The sequence below is a fragment of the Pipra filicauda genome, unplaced genomic scaffold (genome assembly GCF_003945595.2).
Source record: "Pipra filicauda isolate LSUMZ 115617 unplaced genomic scaffold, ASM394559v2 scaffold452_size532124_pilon, whole genome shotgun sequence".
NCBI lineage: Eukaryota > Metazoa > Chordata > Aves > Passeriformes > Pipridae > Pipra > Pipra filicauda.
The window spans coordinates 444065-467330 of record NW_024104590.1 but is presented as its reverse complement, the minus strand read 5'-3'; the positions used below and the strand labels follow the sequence as shown (position 1 = coordinate 467330).

The window sequence follows — 23266 nt, the reverse complement described above, 5'->3', positions numbered from 1 at the left end:
TTATCTTTTACTTTTTTTTTATGTTCCCATACATATTCAACAAATATTTTTTAAAAGTCAGAGGTAGAACTCATCTTTATCTCACAGCCACCTTACTGGAAAGCCAGTTATTATAGCGTAAAACTGTTCCGTTTGTGATTTAAAATTGTCACAGAAGCCTTAGTTCAATTCATTGAGATGCCTTGTATATTCACATCTGCCAGTGTCATCCACAGCTGATTATACCAGACAACATAGGATCCTTTCCAGTAAGAGAACTTCTAGTTCACTGTATTGTTTGCATTTTTGAGTAAATTGACAGGTGGTCTTAGTTTGATCATCACTGACTACAGTAAATTCTATATCTGCATGATCCTGAATTTTTCATCTTACAATGTATTAGATGTTGTGTAATTTAAATATTAGTACATTAAGTTTAAATTGAGTGAATGATTTGAAAATAACATTCACCACAGCTGAAAACTTATAGCAGTAATCCACTTCTAGTTTAACACCGAGATTCAGTCTGAGAATAGATCAGAGATATATATTTATATCTGTGTACAAACATTTAATTTGTAGTACATCTGGAGCTCTGAAGACTCAGAACAATATAAACAATTGAGAAAAGATAACTTTACCAATAACTAGGAAGTTTTGATCTGTTTTTAACTCCTATACCAGTGTTTCTGCATATCTTTCTGGATTAATTTGTATTAGTTAATTAGTCGATCTTTTAATCTATGATCATATGAAGGAAGTCACTGTAGCTCCTTCATATTTTAGTGGAGGTGTAGGTGACCTAATTTTAATTTAATGATAAATGGACAGAGGAAAAACTATGAAAAATCCTTCCTGATAGTATTGTTTTGATCTCTAGAAAATACTTTCTCTGAGACAAGCATTTTTCTTTTTTTTTTTTTTTCCAGCTGTGGAGCTATTCTGTCTCTAGGATCACTTCTAAGCATTTTTATCTCTCTTACTAGATGGTTTCCTGTGTTACTTTTAACTGGGATAAATTTCCTTCACAGTAGTTAGTATGGGGCTAAGTTGTGAATTTGTGCTGGCAACAGTGTAGATAATGTAGAGATATTTTAGTTACTGCTGAGTAACCCTTACACAGAGTCAAGGCCTTTTCAGCTCCTCAGCCCACACAACCAGTAAGCACGTTAGGGGTACACATGAATTTGGGAGGGGACACAGCTGGGACAGATGACACCAACTTACTCTAGGAGTATTCCATGTGATACAGCATCACGCTCAACATGTTCAGGCTTATGGTGTTTCTCTTCTTAAGTCACCATTACATGAGATGGAGCCCTGCTTTCCTGGAGATGGCTGTACACCTCCACATGGGAAGTGATAAACAGATTCCTTATTTTGCTTTGCTTGTGTCCATGGCTTTACTTATTGACCTGTCTTTATTTCAGTCCAGGAGTTTTCTCACTTTTACTCCTTGTATTCTCTCTCCCATCCCGTAGTGAGCGAGTGATGGAGTGGCTGTGTGGGGCTTAGTTGACAGTTGGGCTTAAACCAAAACACTTCCTCGTTTTACTCTGACAGCCCACAATACAATTCAGGATTTAATTTCCTCTGACAATTAGGGATTTCCAGAATGAGGTATTGTAGCAATATCATTTTTCACGAGAGCTTGCAATCAAGAATAGGTCTTGTTTTGTCAATATTGCTACTGCTAATAATAAAAACGTGAGACCTGCCATATTAGGAGAGTGCTATTACAGGGAATCTAAGCTGATTCTATGCCGTTAACATATACATGTCAGGGAGTAGGAGATCATTGCATATGAATTATTCTGGGTTTCTGTCTATGCACCTCCTCAATTATTTGCCATTATATGCAGATATGGCTGCAGATTCATATAGTGTAAGTGCAGTGCTTGCCTAATCTTTATTGTAAAAAGATAGAGCCTAGTTAAGCAAGTTTTCTGGTTTTATACTTCACTGAAGTATAAAATTTCACTGTCAGCAAGAGCAAATCAGGATAACCATGTAGTGCTGATTTAGGGATTGGCTACAAATTATTAGAAAATCATATCTCCACTGTAAATAAACAAATGTTACACTTTTGCTATCATTGTTATTACTTCAAGTCATTCTGTGAAATATCAACATGTATTAAACACAATTTCAATATAAGATCTTTTTCTTGAATCTTATTTCAGTAAATTATCATGTTCTTTTGTTTCACCTTTCAAAATCTGGTTAATAACTTAGCTTCTTTAAACAGCTGAATGGCATTTAAAAGCCTGATGAAAATGGTGTTGTGAAATGTAAGTAACTGACTGTTTCACTCTTCAAACTTGTAGTTGATGAGGTGAATACTACCGAGATTCTGCAGAAGGTTTCAGTAGAATACTGGAAATTACTGGAAGAAATAAATTTGGATTAAAGTCTTAGAAGGAAATAAATAGCAAGGACCTGTAAGATACAATAGAATCTCCTGTAGATGTAGTGGGTTGACCTTAGCTGGCTGCAATATGCTCTCTTACTCTCCCTTTTCAACATAATGGGGGTAAATAACGAGACAGAAAAGCTCCTGGGTTGAGGTAAAGACAGGGAGATCATTTACCCCTTATTGTCATGAGCAAAACAGACTGGAATTGGAGACAATTTATTCCAACTACTGACAGTTAAAATAGATTTGAATGCTAACAAAGATAGACAAAATTAAAATATCTCCCTATCTCCCCTTTTTTCCAGGGTCAACTGAGTCATTCCTGACTCTTGTTGATGACTCCCACATCAAGTGCCACAGAGGATGTGGAGGGTTGTTGTTAGTCCATAACTGTTCCTTTCTGCTTCTTGTTCATTTTTTCCTGTATTCCAATGTGGATTTTCCATGGACTGCAGTTGCTTCAGGGTGTATCCACCTGCTCCATCATGAGATCCTCCATGGGCTGCAATGTGGTTATCTGCTCCACTGTGGTGTCCTCCACGGATTGCAAGGGAATTCTTGCTCGGGTGTCTGGAATACCTCCTCATCTTCCTTCCTCTCTGACTTTGGAGTTCATGGGCATGCATGTCTCACATGTTTTCCATCATTCCTCACTGACTATGAAGCATTTTGACCTTTCCTAAATATTTTTTCACAGAGGCACCATTAGCTTGGCTGATGGGCTCAGTTGTGTCCTGTAGTGGGTTCTTTGGAACCAGCTATGTCCAGCACAGGACAGTTCTGGCTGCCTTTAACAGAGGTCTACCCTTCAGCACCCCTGATACCAACACCTGGATAAGAACACTCAGTACAGTATGAATAACAAAAGTCAGAAATTCCTTGCTTTCATACTATCCAGAGAAAAATTGCAGCAAAGAAATCATTTGTGTGACAGATTTACGCAGAAAATGAGAGACAGTTCGGTGTTTGTAATCTGGTATATATGGTTCCATACTCTTATGTCTCATAGTTAGCAATGTCCCAAGGTAACACAGACATTTCCTGGCACAGTTTCTACAAACTTAGAATCCAGTCCTCTGCTTTCTAGGGTATGTAACTGCTATGAAGAGAAGCAAAATAAAACCTGTTTTGCACAGGAAGAATAATTCAGTGTTATTCCAAGTTTTATGGGAACATAACTTGCAAGAAATATGGCAATCAGCTCCTCTCACGTCATGTTTTAAGTAATGTGTTACTTTTTCCTACTAAGATGTGAAATACATATGTATTTGAAGATTGTTTCATACAGAACTCATCCTTATCACAAACTCCTATAAAATCAGTATTATACTTGAGAAAACAACTTTTCCCTTTTGCTTTGTATCTGTCTCATCAGTATTAAAGACTGCACAGATGTTCTGAGATGTACTCAGTAGCATTGGACCCAATCTGATGCACTAAGTGGGTCAATTACTGTTTTGTATCCCTTGACTCCTTCTTTCCCCTTTAGTAAGCTTCATGTGCTTTCAGCATATTCCCATATGCTAAATGTTATTGTTTCACACATCTCCAAGTAAATAGAATAGCCAATAAATTATAAGAATTCAATTTGGTTTGTAAAATTACATTTTAGTAAATATTCCAAAATGGGAACTTTTTTGTCCATCATATTACTTGATAAAGTGTTTTATTATGTAAGAAATAGGTTTATTGCCTACAGGAAGGAAAAAAATTCCTTGAACAATTTAAATAAAGGAATACAAAAGAATTTCCAAATTTTTTCCATTAGCTTGAGGATTCAACAGCAATGTATTTTAGGTGGCTTTGTTATCCTCATGTTGCTAGGTTTTGTCTCTCCATGATGACTGAAGGGTCAGTGAAAATGGTGATATTTTCACTTCTGCATTCGGTGACCGCATCTGTCCAGATTCCTGCAGAGAAATTGGCTCTCCTTGCTCATGCTTTGTACTGTCTGGATAAAATCCAGTCTTATAAATCCAGTCTTACATCCATAAAGCAGTATTAGCATGTCTTAGCCCTCAAAGAACCAAGACTTTTTTTTAGAGATCAATCTCATTGCCATTATCCAGGTTGACCTGGAAATTCCTTTGGACAAATTATATGTAATAAATATAAAGACCATTTTATCCAGCATTACCTTGGCAAGACAGCTTTGGCAGAGACAAAAGGGGTTGGTGATTATGGGAAGTAGCATACCTAGTCAGCTGTTGTAGGGGACAAAGATGCAGAAAGGAAGAGGAAAGGGCGGGAAGCTGTCAGTATTCCAGGAACCTTTGTCTTAGATAAAAGAAGTTGACCTAATAGACAGTTGCTTCTCAGATTTCACTGAAACCTTTTGAGTTTTTCCAAAGCATAAATGTTACCTCTAAAAGTTCTCTCAAAGTACTGACACACAATATCTGACATAAATGAACTTATGTGAGATTTCTCCAAAATTTTTACCTGACAACAAGAATATTTAAATTAATGAAAAGTGATATTTTAGTGTTGGAAAAGAAGTACAAGAGTAGAATATACTCAAGAAACATCATATTTTGAAAGGGAAATTTACTTGATATCTATTGACTGTAAATGCATTTACATTACCTCATTTCATTAAGGATCATATGACATACTACTCATGATTACGCTAAATTAAAATCTGACAACACTTGTAATTTATAGCTTCATTTCCTGCTTGGGAACTAGGTACAAAAAATAATGTGTTTTCTCCTTTAAGTATATATTGAAACAAATAAAAATAGTTGCAAGGGGTCCATGGCTTAGTATTTTGTTTAGCTATTGAGTCACCTACTGTAACTTGTTCATTGTTGTAGTCAGGACAGTTTAATCATCTATCAGTGAAGTATTTATTTTGCTTTGGAAACATCTTATTTTACACTGGCATGGACAAAAATGAAGAGTTCAGAGTTCAGGCCTATTAGTAATGTCTGAAAAATTTGACAGCTGTGAGACCAAGGCTTTAGCTTAATTCTCTGTGAAACCTAGTGCATCTGAAAAAGGACCATCCTTTTGACTAGGTCTGCTTTTAAGACTGTATTTATTTGTCTACTACTTTTTATCAGAATCATTTCTTCAACTTGAAAGTCATTGCATAAGTGATATTCCATCTATTTGACAATACTCTATTTGATGATAACCCTTTATATCTCAAATTTCCATTAAGAATTCCTGCCAGATAGGAATCCAATCATATGATTCTTCACAACTATTCAAAAAAACTCATATAACTTATTGTGTCTAATGAGGAACAGTCAACACAAATATTTTTGTAGGGTTGAGCAACCTCAGAATGTCTTCAATTCTATCCACATTAAAATATAATCCTTCAGTTCCTAAAGAAAAGTGTTTAGATTAACATTCTTGTCACGTAGAAACTGTTTCTTAAGTTATGTGTCTCTGCTCTTAAGTACTTTTATAGCCTTTATTTAGTCAAATTTTATACTATCTGTCAGGAAGAAGGCAATGCAGTTTTAATAGTCCAGTAAAAAGATATACTCATGTTTCTATTTTTGTATCTTCATCTTCCAAGGTCAATTCTGGTTTGTTTTAGTCAGTTACTGAAAGCTGGCCATTTCTTTGACTTGTCAGCATCCAACTGATATTCATAATCCAAGTAATTCTTTTCCTGTCAAGAAAATAAAAGAAACAAGTCACTTTTGATTCCATGATAAAAATGAAACTTGTCACTCAACACTGGAAAAGAAGTTAAAGCTTCAGCATCTAGTGATTTATGTTCATTTATTTACTTATTAAAGAAGAGTAAAAGTAGATAACTTGCCTAATGAAATAAGCACTGTTTTAATTCAAGATCATGTTACCATAATAAAAAAATAAATGTTTTTTTTCAACAGAAAGAACTTATTTTAAACTTTGGTCAGACACAGATTTTTCATTCCTGTATGTTTCCTTTGGGGTGGGTGGAGTTTTGTTCTTGTCCCTAGCTAGGCCTTTCAGAATTAACAAGGGAGTAATCAAGTCCTTACACTAATATGTACCATAATCTTTCTACGGTCACTACTGTAAATATTTTACTCTCACTCTGAGCAGTATAAAATGTCAACCCAAACATGCAAAACATAATGCTACCAAAATCTCATACAAAAGTGAGATAAAATGAGTTTAATTCCTTTCTCTTATCTCCAGAAATCTGATTAAAATCAGTGTGAATGCTTTGGTCAAGTATCAGAAAAAGCAGAATTTGACTTGATTAACCCAAGTCAGTTTTCAACTTGTGAAAGATATTTTGAAGGAAAGTTCCATTAGACATTTAATGACAAGATGAGCAGTGCTATTACTATTATTTTGCTTCTGCTCCTCCTGTAAAATGGAAGAAATTTCACTAGTAAAATGTTATGTTTATGGACACAGACAGGCAGTATACTTGAGTATTTTTTTATTGTTCATGGAAATATTTCTTGAATCAAATTTTTCAAAATTTAATTTTTGATGCTAACTCCTGCATTTCCACACATTGTCCTAGTCCCTAACATACTAAGACTGTGATATAGCCAATCATCTGTTTTTTCTATGGAAGCTTGCATGCATACGGTTCTAGAAAGTAGAAACTTGAATATACCTTTTTACTTGACTTAAAACTGCATTATCTCCTTCATGGTAGACATTTGAATTTAATCTGAATAAATAAAGACAGAAAAGTGTATGTAACATCAAACTAATGATGAAAATTTTTTCAATAAGTTTCAAATTCAACAGGGAAAAATGAAACAAGATAGAAAACTGTTATATTACATGGAATTTTCATGTTTTCTTTGTATGAAATTGAACTCTATGTCCTACTAGTGGGTTTGGGGTTTTTTCCCCCCCGTTTTTATGCATAGTTCATGAGTTTCATTTTGATACACTTATGTTATGTGTTTACAAATGAATCCTTCCACACTTTCTCAGCAACAAGATACATGCATAAAATGATAAATTCACAAACTAAGCTAATATCAGTTAAGGGATTCTGTTAAAAAAAAGAAAGCCAATTCAACAAAATTCTACCAGAAAAAGTATCTCCAGTTTTTACTTCAGACTTGTAGGCACAAGTTTGTATCACATACTTAGCCTTGTCTAAAAAACAATTCTGCTTACATTTTGAACAAAAACTGTACATATTTCCATTGCCTAGTCTCATGGGGATTTATCCAGAACCCATATGATCTGAACTTTTTCTAATGATCTCAATGATAACAAGTATAATCTAGAGATTATTTTCATTACATTTGCTTCTGAACTGATTCTTAAATGCAAACAAGCTTAGAATTTTGATGCTAAAATATTCTATTTCAATCAGAAAGAAAAGATATTTAACAGTAACATGTACAACTACAAAAAGTGGACAGCAATAATTGACTACGTGGACTAAAGATTACGAAAAGCTGTCTGCAAAACAATTTTATAGAAAACAGTCAGGTTTGTAGTGAATCATAAGCTGAGTCAACAATCTCAGAAAGAAATGAAAAAAAAAAAGTACCAATGTGGGTTATACAGATAAGCATATAGAAACCACAGGACAATGAGGTACATCTTTGATAAACACACTTTAAACAAGACCTCTGCTGCAGTACCATATTCAGTCTGGACCAAATCTGTAGTGCAGCTACACTACTATCTTTTGATTAGGAGACTAAGATTGCAGTTGTCTTGGACAGGAATTGACTCTTTTACAGGATAGAATAGCATATGTTTTACTTGCAGGTGTTATTCAAGGGACAGCACAGAAGATCTTAATGCAGGGAATCTGCTGCTTGCTTTCACATTGATAAACAAATTTGTAAAAAAATATAATACTTCTGTAACATATCTGTCATTTAAGAGGATTTTCCTAACATGCTTTGAAAACACAGCTCCTGTGGTAGTCAGAATCTATACTCATTGTCTTCCTTGGCTCAGATATTTCCAGCAAAGAAATCCACAAAAGCCCAACAAATTTCTGTTCAAATCTGCTCTCAGTTTTCTCTACTTCTAAGATTGTTTTCTTAGTGTCTCTAAGTGTACAATTTAAATCCTATTTCTCCTCAACAAGCCCTTCTATTCTATCCAGCTAGGGATGCCTTACAGCAGAGGTTGCATTGAATCATTTCAGTTCTTTCACAATCGATTGTTAGCAAGCCAGTCTCCCAACTTGATCTCGGCAGGTTTACTTGTTCGTAAAATACTGATTGAAGTATTTTGCCACCGAATCCTAAAAAGAATAGCAGGACGTAATAAAAACTTAGGAAAATATGTATCTATTTCCAGACACATCACATCAGTAAAAACCAGCTGTTATAGTGCAGGTGAGGAATTGTGACAATGATTGCTTTTAGGGAACATGGACTTACTAATGATTGCTTGAAGTTCATATTAATAGATGAAAATGAAATAGGAAATTAGGAAGAACAAAAAGAGAGAACAGATTTCTCTCAATATAAATATAACATAGCCACCTCAACAGTAGTATAAACACCTGATCAGCATAAACACCTGCAATATAGATGTCTATATATGGACACCCTGTTAGTAAAACATCATCATTACTGGGTAAACATCAGATATTGATGTTTACCCAGTAAAAATGTAGCAGAAATGTGAAATGAAATGCATAAATCTTTTTTTCGCATTCAAGAAAACTTAGTGGTTACATCTTAGCAGTATGTAGCTGTCCAAACACAAATGAGGTTTTGCTCCATAATAAATGAACTGTTGATTTGCTCGCGCAATATTAGGGTAGCATTATATATATCGGTGCTGCACACTAATTTGGCATTCTAAGAGCTACATACTTTTAAGTCAATACAGATATGCCATCTCAAAAAGGAAATTGTATTATGAAAGTCAACTCATAGGAGAAGAACAAAAACTGCAAGATCTACAATAAAATTCCAATACCGAGAGAGTTTCTACTGTTTACTTCAGATAGCAAATACATTAAAAAGTGTATATGATAATCATAAAATCACAGAATCAACCAGGTTGGAAAAGACCTCCTAGATCATAAAGCCCAATCCTTGATCCAACACCATCATGGTTACTAGACCATGGCACTAAGTGCCACATCCAGGCTCATCTTAAAAACTTCCAGGAATGGTGAATCCACCACCTCCCTAGGTAGCCCATTCCAATGTCTAATTACGCCCTCTGTAAAAAATTTCTTCCTAATATCTAACCTAAACCTCCCCTGGTAGAGCTTAAGACTGTGCCCTCTTGTCCTACTGCTGGTTACCTGGGAGAAGAGACTGACACCCACCTGGCTACAACCTCCTGTCAGGGAATTGTAGAGAGTGATGAGGTCTCCCCTGAGCCTCCTCTTCTCCAGGCTGAACAACCCCAGCTCCCTCATAGCACCTGTGCTTAAGGCCCTTCACCAGCCTCATTGCTCTTCTCTGGACCTGCTCCTTCCTGAACTGAGGGGCCCAGAACTGGACACAGTACTCCAGGTGTAGCCTCACCAGCACTGAGTACAGGGGAAGAATCACTTCCCTGGACCTGTTGGCCACAGTGTTCCTGATACAGGCCAGGATACCATCAGCCTTCTTGGCCCCCTGGGCACACTGCTGGCTCATGTTCAGCCTCCTGTCAATCCAAACTCCCAGGTCCCTTTCTGCCTGGTTGCTCTCCAACCACTCTGTCCCCAGCCTGTAGTGCTGCAGGGGGTTGTTGTGGTCAAAGTGCACTTGGCCTTGTTGGCCTTGTTGGAATCAGACCATCTCTCCAGCTTGTCCAGGGCCCTCTGAAGAGCCCTTCTACCTTCCAGCAGATCAACAGTCCCCCCTAACCTGGTGTCATCTTCAAATTTGCTGGTGGTGGACTCAATCCCCTCATCCAGATCATCAATAACGATGTTAAACAGAACTGGGCCCAACAGTGATCCCTGGGGGACACCACTAGTGACCAGCTGACAACTGGATGCAGCACCATTCGCCACCACTCTTTGGGCCTGGCCCTCCAGCCAGTTCTTAACCCAGCAGAGAGTACCCCTGTCCAAGACATGGGTTGCCAGCTTTTCCAGGAATAATAATAATAATAAAGGATATGAGGAAATAGAACTGAAATGTTTTCTTTTCTAGTTTTAGAAAATGAAACAACAAAACCGTGAGCCGGAGATGGAAGTTATTGGTCTATCTACTTACAGGCTGACTGGACTGTGGAATCCTAATAATTGCACCACAGGCTTAATGTTTTCAAGGTTGTATTGTAGACTGAAAGGAGTCTCACAAATACCAGTCTTTTAAAAGACTTTGACAGCTGTTCTTTGATATATGTTACTTGTTCAGGTTCCTTGGCACTGAAGAATGGATTGATCTGAGATTTAAAGTAAAAGAAATGGTAATTTTTAACATCTTTAGTAGTGAGCAACCCTTGTAGCTCCTTATCCTATTTCAACATTCATACAAGGATCGTGGAAATCAGCCCCACTAGACATCTGATTTGTAAGTGACCGTTACGCATAGGTCTACAGTATAAGGATATGGCTTTATTAATATAATAAATAAACCACATGACCCAGTTGGTTGGGGTTCCAGCGACCAAATCCATTTATTGAAAGTGAACATCACCTTTTATATGCCTTCAAACAACATGTGATTCGCTTAACCAACCACCATGGGACTTGCCACTGCCCATGTGTATTAGAGTATATTTTGGGGACTACCTCTCCCAGGATGCATCATCCAGCATCCCTAAAACACATTCCCCACACAAGGATATCATGATAAATGTAAGGCAATGCCACTGAAGATTGCTGTGACGCAAGCTGATTTTATTCAAGACTCAGAGAACACCAAGACACTCTGTCTCTTGAACACATATTAGAAGCAAAAGACAAGTTGGCAACTTTATCAGTCACCTAATTTTGAAATATCATGGCCACACTTTCTTCCTTCACTCCACCTTCTCAGCTGCATCTCTCTGCCCTCCGAAACTCTTAGTGAGAAAGCAGTATAGACAGAAAGGTCTGTGAATACAAGCTATCATAGGAGCGTATCTCTTGTCATCTACCATCTGCTGCAGACATGAATCTATATGGCCAGATCTATTCCTATGGACCATGCACCTTGTGCAGGAGATTTTATGAGGCTTCCCATGGACCTCTCACAGATGTGTACCATACCTCTCATGTGAGTATCTCCCTATCTTGGCCCCCTTTTCCCACTGGAGAAGAAATTAGCCTCACTGCTCTGTCTGTATTGTAAACTCGTTCACTTAGTGTATCCTTGAGCCATCTGTAGCTGATTTAACACATGTTCCTCTTGTCCTTCTACTCCATCAGTGCACTTGCTGAAAAAAGTTGGCACACTGCTGACAGCAGGGGTGGTAATCTCTTCCTGGATGCCCCTGGTGATCAGTGCTGTACATATAACCCCACACCAGCAACTTTTTGCCAGTCCAATATTTCTGGAGTTCAAGTACATAACATTGCTGGGTAAAATGAATGCCCTTCTAGTCTTTAAGCAGCATGCTGTGATGGAAAAGTTCTCTAATTGGGAGGGAAAGCTTACTCTCAATGTATGCAATACAATTACTTTGTCTCTGTAGACATATGCATTATATAATATTCCTCTCCCCTCTACTATGATAGACTTCTCTTTTACTCACCACTTTGCCTTAGTAGAATGAATGCATATTTCATGCTTAACAATAGTTATCTTTATACACAGCATCACATCTAGAGCTTTCTACCTCAAGACTTGCTTAAACAAAAAGTAATTACTTTACAATATTATGAAGAAAATTTCCACAATGTAAATACTGTAAATACATTTTTCAGCTGCTGGCTTCCCTCAACAAGTAATAGAAAACATCTAACAATGTCATCTGGGAAATTAATGCATCTGGAAAAACTGTGGAGTGAACTGATATATGCTTCTTACATTATCATGCACAGATGATTTCTCTCCCTGTATAGAACCTTTGAATTGTTTCTGTAGCACTATTTGTTCCTATCATAAAGCACAACAGAAGCCTCTCTTGGGTTAAGTTTGGATACATAGGGATAAAAAAGATTTTCTTTTTTTTTTTTTTTTTTAAGTTGAGTAGTATTTCTTCCCTAAGTTAAGGGAAAATATTTGCAATCATGATGAGTTTACTTTGATGTCAGCTAAATCAGATTTGATTTACTACAGCTAGCACGATTCCATATTATAGTTCATTAACCTACTTCTATAATTTTACATTCAGATATTCTTATAGTCTAAAAAAATTCCGTCACTGTGGCTGCAATTGTTTAAACACTGAGACAAATTTTCCCATACTGGCTTAATGTATGCACAGACATGCTTTCACTTTAAGTGTATATCACAGCAAACAAAGTACATAAAGTGGAAAAATAAAACACTCCTACAATAAACCCATAAGACACATTACTGATGAGTACTTATTTTTGAAAATACAGGTCTTTGGATATAGATAAAACAAATTGTAAAAGTGTTCTTTTTTTATTTCTTTTTTTTTGATGTTTTTAAGATCAAACAGTGCTTAAAACTAGTGGCCATGGGTAAAGGTGTGCTTTCTTATGAGTTTTCAGATATTAACCCAGAATTTTTGAAGAATTCTTAGTATTCTATGCAATAAAATAAATTACTCATCTGGATCAATGTTGTTAAACTGTTTGCACTGAGTCTGCCTTAAGCATTCCTTGACAGAGTGAGAGAAATTCAGCATTGATGAAAGTTGGTGCAATTCCAATGGCTTAGCTCGATTTACACCCACTCATACCTGAGATGAATTTGGTCCACTCAGTTATGCATGGGCTGAGTGAATGACTTCGTCGCATCAAGCAATTGGAAATAAAAGCATTTTACTAATGTAAGCCTCATTCTGTGAACACTTGCAATACTATCTATGACTCAGTAAAGCAGGTATTGTGGATAGACTAGCACAACAGGCATAAGTAATTCAAAATTTAAAAAAAAATAAAAATTAAAAACCAAGAAACCAAAATCATATTTTTATCTCGCATCTTTAAAAGCTGTCTCTGTGTTTTTGGGGATGTAAAACTCAACATGATTTCTGATGAACACTTGACATGGCACGATTCACATCAGAAATGTAACACTTTTCACTGCACTAATATTTATGTTTTATTTTGGTGGAATTCTCAGAGAATTCCCTACTAGCTTCTCAGTATCAGCAGAAGTTTATATGTTCCTTCAGGTTAATTTGAACCGATGTAAGAAAATGGTATCACTGAAAATAGTTGTAGAACTTTAACATAAGCGATAGCTTTTTCCTTCCTCTAAGCTGCTCGTCTTAATGAAAAGTATACAAGAGCTTTAAAGAGAATGGAAAGGAGAATGCTGCTGTTCTATTACTTTTTCATTTTTATATTTCATAATACCTTGTACACTATGGTTAAAACAGAAAATTGAAGTGGGTGAAAACAACCCACTACCGTAGATCTCACACAGATGTGGAGAAGCTGGAGGCGTTAACCGTTTCTATGTCATCCTGTGAAAGCACTATATTAATGAAGAGACCAGGAATATACTATCTGTAAGTCTTAGGGAAGAACCATTTAGGAGTTAGTCAGGCTTGATGTGAAACAGAGATCATCACAAGTGATCTGATTTTCCCCAGGGCCCTTTAAAGTCTATATTGAGTGAACAATTCCAAATAGATTATTGATGCATAAATGTTTATTTCATTTTTACCTATTAAGAAAAAAATATGAGGGCTGAGTAGATCTTTCCGTTTCACCTTTTAATTACTAGTTACATGCTTTCAATGTCTAATCATTGTGAATAATTTCCCATATTTCTGTCAGTAACAGTACACATGTTGTACATTAATCCAGAAACAAAACCTATGCCTACTATTGTATATCTCCCAGTAACTGCTCAATTAACTCATAACACTGATATACAGTACAAGTATCATTAGAACCTCTCCAGAGTCAATTCTCCAAGGACTTGAAGTTCATCTTGCAAGGAACAACAACTTTGTTATTATTGAAATCACAATGAAATAAGGAGTAATAATTAGTTTATTTTACAAAGCTGCTTGTTTACAGTTTCATGGGTCCCTTTTTTTGTTTGCTTCTTAATTATTTGCACAGCTAATTTCAATTTGAAATTGAGATGGATCAGTGAATTATTGACTAATATTGTTAACCTAATACAGTTTTCCCTAATTCTCTGTGGGTACTCAAAGTGCATCTTTTATCCTTCACTAACCCTTGCAGTAAGACCATCATCTGTCTTCAATATTTTCAGGGTGTCTTATTTCATCATTTTATCTCTAATTAACTTTTCTTGTTAACTGATAATCCTGCTTCCATTTTTCTGGAGGCACATTCATAGATACACAAAAGATTTTGGAGGAAAAAAATGAGTAATACTCTCATTTGGGAGAGCTGATAAAAAGACCCTGCAAGACTAGTGTTCATGTAGTATTTATCTTAGAAACTGCAGGATCAGGGAAGCCTGGAGAGCTCAGTGATCTGAGAAGTGTCCTACCAGCAGAAAGGGTAGACACTCTTGAAGAAAACAGGATTTTCTGAACTGCATGCTTAGAGACTATAGAGATACATATGAAAAACCCCAAGTAAGTTGTGTGAACTGATTCCAATATACAGTTTATTAAGATCTAGGAAGTTCTATCTCGCTAGGAACTTGACACACATTTTTGAGAAGGCAGCCTAGAAACTAATGTCATTTGTGGCTTTCAGGATTGCAAGTAGATTCCTGCAGTTAGTAATCGAAATCTTCGATGTATTTAGCTCCTCTTTTTTTCACATGGAATTTCCATGCAATAATCTCAAATATGTACATTATCCATTCAGACAGCAATACTACAGTGCATGCCCAGTGAATCAGGAATCTTTGTCAAAGATCTGCATATACAAACCCTTTAATGAATATTTAATAAAGCCACATGTCAATGTTATGCTTCCCAACAAGATCAGGTTTTCTGTTTCTCTGTGGTGCAGTACCTATACACAAACTTTTGCTTGAAACTACCTCAGGTTCATGGGCCGTTCTCCTGCAAAAGTCCTGAGCATGGCTTTAAAAGCATACCTCTAAGCAGTTTCAGATGATTGAATCTTACACTCTTTACAGCTTCTTTTATGATACTAGACTTGAATGTCATGAAAATGTGAAGTCTGGAAGAATGGAAACTTTGTGATCCTTGATATTCAGGAAATTCACGTTTCAGTTGACTCCTGCACAGAAAAGCTTAACCTTGTGGTACAAAAAATAAAGTCTATGAGAAAGGAGATTAGATGAGTGAAGGAAACCAGAACAGATGGTTAATATGGGAGAAGTAAAAAGAGGATCAGACAGGAAAACAAATAGTTTTACTTCAGATTGAAAAATAAGCCCAACTGTTTATATAAAGCCCCAAACATATCACTTTTCAGACAATGGATTTAACTATCTTCTTCAGCCGTTCCAAAACAAATACCTTCTCTAACTGCTAAAGGACATCAGTAAAAATTATTTCAGCTCCTGAAGCACTGTCTTCTTTAAATTATCAAGAATAAAGAAAATGTTTTTAGTAATAAAGGTAAAGGTTGGCCTGATTAAAATCAGATTAAAATCTGATTAAAATAAAGTATAATGTCAAATAATAACTCACTATAATTTGAGCTTCTAAATACAAGAGAATTGATAAAAAATAAGCCTCTTTCAGGTACTTTGGATATGTTTGTTTATATACAGAAGAAGAGTTTTTTTATAAAAATATCACAAGTGCAATCTATTCCTATTAAAGCTAACATGTCAAATGGAAAAATATTTCAAATATAGTAAGCATTGTTTAAAAAAAAATGTTCTTTTGTTTTCAGAAAGGAATGCCTGACAGAGAACACCAAAAAAACCCTTAATTACTGAGTATTCAGAAATATGAAGAATGTTTGGGCGGGCAGGGGGGAAATTACTGCTTCATTGCTAACAAATACTTTTTTATTCATTTAATTCAGAAATGGTTCCAATGAAGGTGTAAGACATTCCATGAGAAAACCAATCTTGTCTTCTTCACCTTTTCTAAGATTAGGAAGGCTTAAGCTTATTTGTAGATCTGCAACTGCCAGATAACCTTGAGCAAACTATTTGTCGTTTTCTGCTTCAGGTTTTTCCCTTAATAAAATGGAGCAAATCACAATGACCTTCTAGTACCTTATGTAGAACATTCACAGTTACAACAGTTGCTTCTTCCTTGTAATCAAGTGCCAAGTATGCTGTCTTTCATCAGTGTGCTGGCAATATGACTTTAGTGCCAGACAGACAATATTTGCTGCTGACTCAAGCAAACCAGGCATTATACTTTAATTGACACCTAAATAAAAGATCTGAACTTTAGATCTCTCCTAGTACTGTGTAGTTATATGTTGGGAAAGTGCCTGATATCATTTCACCTAGACCTTTTAAAAAACTGACTAATTAAATTAGACATCTGAATATTTGGAAATATTGACCCTTTTCATGAATGGCCATTGTGTTGGGATTTTTTCCATAAGGAGTTGGAAAAGGTGTACTTGAACGCTCAAACATCTAGCCAAGATTCACTAAAGGAGACAATCACAGTGCATCATGAATTCTTTCCCATGTGCAGAATCTGACTTTGTCTACAACAGATTTACAAATCTTTGAAGTGGCTGTGAAGAAAAGTATTTACGAAGAGAAGAGTGAGGGACCAGCAAGTCAGCCAATGCAACTGAGAGCCATGCCCATGGTCAAAGTGTAAATCAGAGACCAGGCCAGGAAACCAAGTCGGTGATACCAGGACAAGGACAGCGGGGGCAGTGCTGGGCAGAGGCACAGGTGATGCAGTTCTCACACAAGGACATATGGCAAGGACCTGAGCTTAAATAAAGCAACAAAACAAGGGGATAAAGGCCCCAGATGAACCTCCCACAAGGCTTTCTCATGCATATGTTGCATATTTGCCCATATGTTGTCACAGCAGACTGTTCCCAGGTAACACAGATATTTTAGAACACAAGCAAACTGAACACACCATAAGTTTATCATAGATAAGCTATTGAACTATGGGAGAGCAGACATGAAGTGGATTGAAAATTGACTGAACAGGTGGGCCCAGAGAAACCAGATGATTATTTTCATCATGTCTAATCAGAGACCAGTAACTAGCGGTGTGTTTCAGGAGTCAATACTGACTTGGGGGTCAACATTCAACACAGGAGTTTCTGTCTGAACATCAGAAAATACTATTTTTTTACTGTGAGAGTGACTTGTCACAGATTGCACAGCAAGGTTGTGGAGTGTCCATCCTTGGAGATATTCAAAAGTTGTCCAGACATATTCCTGATCAACTTGTTCTGGGTGATTGTATATGAGAAGGGGTGTTGATCTAGATGACCTCTTAAGGTCCCCTCCAACCTCAACCCTTCTGTGACTTCATGAGATACAGTAAATCAGAGCTGACCTGTGAAGAAAAGAGTTGTTTTTATAACACTGTTTTTCAGTTGCTTTTCTCCCGGTCAAAGTTGCCTGGTGCCTTGAGGTAGCCAAGACTTTGGCTTAAACAGGCTGTGAACTCCATGTTAAGTCTAAAGTAAAAATCAGGCTAGTCAAAACAGTCAAAAACAACAAAAATTTATTCTTTCTTTTTATTCACCTCATTTCATTCTTCTCTTTTAATATTAATTTTGTATAAATAAAGATTAGGCTAGAATTTAATTGGACTACTTCTTCTGGGTAAAATATAGGAAATATGGAAAAGCCAAACACAGACTGTTTTTAAAGTAGATGTTCTAGACAGAAGACAGAAGCTCTCATTGACATTTTTGCTTTCCAGACCTTGCAGCATTATCTTGCTAAAATTCTACATTTCCCTTGAGAGAAGTTTTGTACTGAGACATGGGAGTTTAACCAGTGAGTTCAGGGCCAGTGAGTTCAGAGGAGTCATTGCCTTGGGTGTTGGAAAGTTTAGACGGTGACATTGATGAGCTGTTGTTTATCAGAATATATCATCCATGCTGAGGTTCCCCTGAGCATTTTGGAGCACTCACAGGAGACAACAACCATGTATAAAAACCGATCCATAGGAATGAAAACAAATCCAGAGCAGAGTGATGACACTAAAATTCCATGCGCTGAAATTCCTTAAGTTTCATGGCTGTTAGACAGTTGGTAACTTAATAGACAAAGTCATAGTAATAAGGGCCAGTGGTAAGTCATGAAATAAATGGAACTGCATCAGTTCATAGTATCAGAATCACAGAATCATGGAACCATACACTCATAGAATCTTTAACGTTGAAAAAGACCTCTAAGATCAAGTTAAATTTCTTCCAGTCATCTGTCTTGCAGCTTGGACTTTAACATGAGGGACACAAGTTCAGGAGTGTTTTCTTTTCTGAAATTCTAGTTCCTTGATATGCATGTATATATATTTTATGTTTTAAATGTTTTTAAGTCAAGAATTGTTTTAAGACAGTTCCAACATCTGTTGGAAGATGTTTTAAATAAGATTTCCCATTTAATTTGGTGCAGCAAGTCTTCCTGCAGCTTGCAGATAAAAATGAACCTCAAGTGAATATGGTTCTTTCCTGCAAATATTCCCTTACATAATCACTTGCCGTGAAGGTGAACTGGAACTAATATTGCGCATAGGTGAATTGGAATTAATATTGTGTATGCTGTCAGACCTTGATTCTGCAGGGTCAGAATTTAGCAAACAAAAAGTCACTCAATGAGACAACAGCTTAAAAGAGTAGATGTTCTCTGTAAGTACCGAAGCAACAAGCAACGAAATATTCATGGACTTTACATTTATCCTTGCATCAGATTTTTTTTTTAATCTCATACAATACTTTCACAGCTATATAAAGATGGGATTGTCCTCCCTGTACTTGGTGTTGATAACATTTGCTGATGGTTGTTCCAGTTTCAATCACACTATCTTGGTTTTCACAAAAGCATTTGGAGAGTGTAATTACTATTCACATTTACTAAGAAGGAGTTATTATAAGGCTGATATCATCTAGTATTTCCCCTGAATTGAATGTTAAATATAATGGTGGCATATTTCTTAACATAGATGGTAGTAAGCCAGTTATTACAGCATAACAATTTACATCTAAGTCAACTGAGGCATGTAAGCAAGAAAAAGCTGCCAGCCTATTATGTAAAACTTCAAGTGAGTGTTTTATTTCATGAAGCAGCTTGCTCACTTGACATAATATAACTTGGTAACTAGGTTAATTGTGGTCATCTATCCAAAGAAAATCATAATTTCTGTAGAAAAAGATGTGCTGATTGTATTTCAGTCATACTGTATTCTGAAAACTTTGCTGAACTTATTTCCAGACTGGAAGAACTTTACGAGCTACGGAAAGAGTGAAAACACAGATATGGACCTATGACATCTGTCCTGGTTCTGGCCCAGATCAGCAGGAGGGGGCATGGTTAAGACATTGTCTTATTCAATACCATCTTAGTGATTGCCAGGGGTGGGGAAAGGGACTCTCTCACTTCTTAGAAGAAAAGTGTCCTTTTCCAGCTGGGGTAGAAAGTATGATAGGCATAGGATCTGTCTAATGTTTTTCCATTGTCCTGGCTTGGTGAGCATTTTGCATGTAAATCACTCTTTGTACACTTTTGTTATTAGTACTGTTGCTGTTACTGTTTTCTTATCTCATTGCTATTTACATTAAATTGTTCTTATCTCAACCTGTCATTTGCACCTTTTGGGCCCCCGGCACCCGGCCCCGGGGCAGCCCCTGCAGGGAGGAAGAAGAGGGGGAGGTTCACCAGCGAGGACTGCGCCCTCATGGGAGAGAAGAGGGAGAACCTCAGAGCACACAGAGGTTTGGCGGTCTGGTTTGGGGGAGGGGTGGGATGTTGGGTGGGCCATGGGGGTCCTTGGGCTGGCAGGAGGCCGGGCGGGGCAGTCCCGCATGGAGTGTATGGTGTGTCGCGGGTGAGCAGTGCATGGGAAGATCTGTGGTAACACAGTGGGGGGAGGATAAGGTCAGGGTGGATAGTGGGTTCGTCTGGGGGTTTGGGGGGTCTCGGTCAGGCTGGGGCCTTGGGAAGTACCCAAGCCCCAGGTGGGTGTGGGGTCTAGAACGGTTTGGTTTTGGCTCACCTGTGGCTACTGCTCAGGTTCGGTATGTCTTGGATATATTTTCTGCGTCCTGAATGGATGGTCAGGACAAAGGGATGTTCCTGGGTATTACCCTGAGACTGAGCATAGAAGGCTGGCAGAAAAGTAGGGGAGTGAATGGCTTGCCCCCGTCCACTTTAGTGGAAAGAAGCCTGTGTACCCCTATGTGGTTGCGAGCTATGCTGGTGATGGTACATGCCTTCAGCGGGGTTTCCCATGTCGGACAGGTCAAAAACACAGGGTCAAACACAATACATCCATGGGCAGGATGAGCTCGTTAGCCTTCTGGCAGTCATCCTAGGAGAAGGACAACTCTAACTCCAAACCCGAGCAGATGGAGCTCATTTAGCCCTGTAAGGCCATCCATCTAAGAGAAGGTCACTCTCCACTCCATCCTCAGAGTGGGGAGAGGAAGGGAAAGGAGGGGTAGAGAGAGCAAGCTGTATTTGTTTTGGAAGAGTGTTGGTGGGGGCACTGAATTGATGAGTACTATTCCTAAACCATGACAGACATCTATCCTCTACATTTTGCTTTATTAACTATCTGTAATTTCAGAGTATCTCCTTTGTAATGTTTCTGATGTGTATAACTTCTAGTTATAGTAAAAACACAGTTTGGATCTCTAAATGCAATGAAGTGATGTGTAACCATTTTTATTAGAAGTGTTCTTTGAAGCATGGTGAACCTGACAATGTTTCATTAACTTTGGATGTTTCTAATACTTAGAAAACTATCTGTTTGTAAAGCATTAGCAAGAAAATGCTATGACAAAGGGAAGAAATATGAACATCTGTAGAAACCTGAAAGGTTAAATAAGAAATGAGTTTGGTCTCAGAGGTATTAAAATTATACATCTTCACATAAAACTAGTAATAACTTCATAAACTTGCACTTTACATCTTTGAAGCCAGAATAAGTTCAGCAGAATAATCAAAAGATTAAGACTTACCCAAAAAATCTTAAACATTTAAAGATTATTCTTCATTATGTATTCTATGATATCAAAATATCTTGACTTTTGTTTCAGTCAAAATACTACAATATCATTGACTTAGAATGCTTATGTCAATAGATCATATAACTATTTTTGAAAGAGTTTGAAGGCTCATATACTTGAAAAAAATTTTTTTGATGATTTTATATTTTATTCTTACAAAGTACATTTGAGCACAAAACCCAATAGCTAACAGAACTCACAATAAGAATCAAACCCAGTGAATTTGCACAGATCTTCTGTTTAGACTGAATTTATGCATTAGAAACTGTAATGAAACAGTAATAATATTCAAGTTGAAGTATGATTATACCAGTGCTAAAAGACAGATTTTTGATTCTATCACATTTACTCAGTTATCTTCAGTAACTCTGGGTAAAATCTGAAGATAAAACACTAAGATACAGTTGATACAGTTTCTAAAGTAGATTGGGACAAACCCCCAAATTCTTCTTAGGTAACTCACCAGATGAATACTTGCTATTATGTAACGCTAGAAAAAGTGAGTGTTCACTGCATATGTCTGGTATTTCTGTAGAATTTAATTTCTTCTCTCAGAACCGAATGGAGAAGGGACTCTTTATGAACACTTACTATCCTTCCAACTTTAAACCTCCATTTAAAAATAGCATTTAGAGACTGAAGGTTAGTGACATAATAGGCACTGGTAAAACAAAGAACTTGACTCTCATACCTCCTGTTCATATCTACGGGAGGATGTAGTTCTCTAGTTTCCCAGGAGAATAGTCATATGACTATCTAATTAATGCAACTAAATAGATGAATTTTAAGCCATTTTTTTTCAGTCGTATAGATCAATTTATGGTTAGAGAGCAAAATATCTCTAAACATTACAGAAGTCATGAGTAGTCATGAAAATTAAGATTTGAATATTGTGTCAAGAGTCAAGCACTTTGTCCTATACTACAAAAGATTCAGTGCAGAAACAAGTCAGTTGAATACAATCAGCTGATGGAAAATACTTCTTTGGCAACACAGGACCTCTTACAATAACTCGTATGACTTATTTCCAGCTTTTTTTTTTTCACTTAAGCAGCTTGAATTTGGAGTTTCCTTGGACCCTTACAATGTCTGGACAAATTTCATCAGGTAAACTGGAAGAAACGTATTAGCTTGCATGTTACCTTCTGTCAAGAAATGGCAAGGAATTCAATTTCACCATGATGTCAGCTTCTCTTACTTCCTTTCTGATCAATGTCCAGGGCTATGACAAGTGCCTTCTCCAAGTCTAGAAATAAATACAGAACCAAAATTGAACCTTTTATCTAATCTTTCAAAGCTTTGGGGAAGTTATTAGAAAGGTAAATAACAACTTTGTATTTTGTGTTTCACTTCCTCCAAAAGATATAGAAGGTTTTTCATGAAAGAGACCATCACAATGGTTAAATTCTAACTCTGTCACTGGGTCTGAGTTTATATATATGGTTAAACTTACAAACTCACTGGAAAACAGAGAGAGATCAGGAGAATCTCAATTTTTTCTGTAACCATATTCACTTGACTTAATCACATATTGAACTCCAAAACTGAGGATAATGCATATTTTGTACAAAGAAAGTGTGGCATGCCAGGATGTGTTGTCATGCTCATGTATAGCTGTTGTTAGCATTAGTACCATAATAGTAATAAGATTACAATATTCTAACACTGACATCTTATCCTTTCACAAACAAAGAAATCTTAGAAGACAGTTGAATTTGCCTAGTATCTACACATTTCTTAAACTAATTACACTATTGATATGATGACTATCCAAGAGACTAACATATCTAGGATGTATCAGATAAAGCTGCAAAACA

At 36.7% G+C, this 23266-nt stretch overlaps 1 protein-coding gene across 1 annotated transcript in view; it reads right to left on the bottom strand.

Moving 5' to 3' along the window:
* Window positions 1-5449: 5449 nt before the first annotated feature.
* Window positions 5450-23266, bottom strand: part of LOC120324191 (chemokine-like protein TAFA-5) — a gene marked incomplete at its 5' end in the record, with an annotated part of 396730 nt that continues 378913 nt past the window's right edge. The window contains one exon of the mRNA XM_039385947.1: window positions 5450-6023. Coding sequence (XP_039241881.1) covers window positions 5949-6023 — 75 coding nt within the window. The remainder of the gene's footprint in view (window positions 6024-23266) is intronic.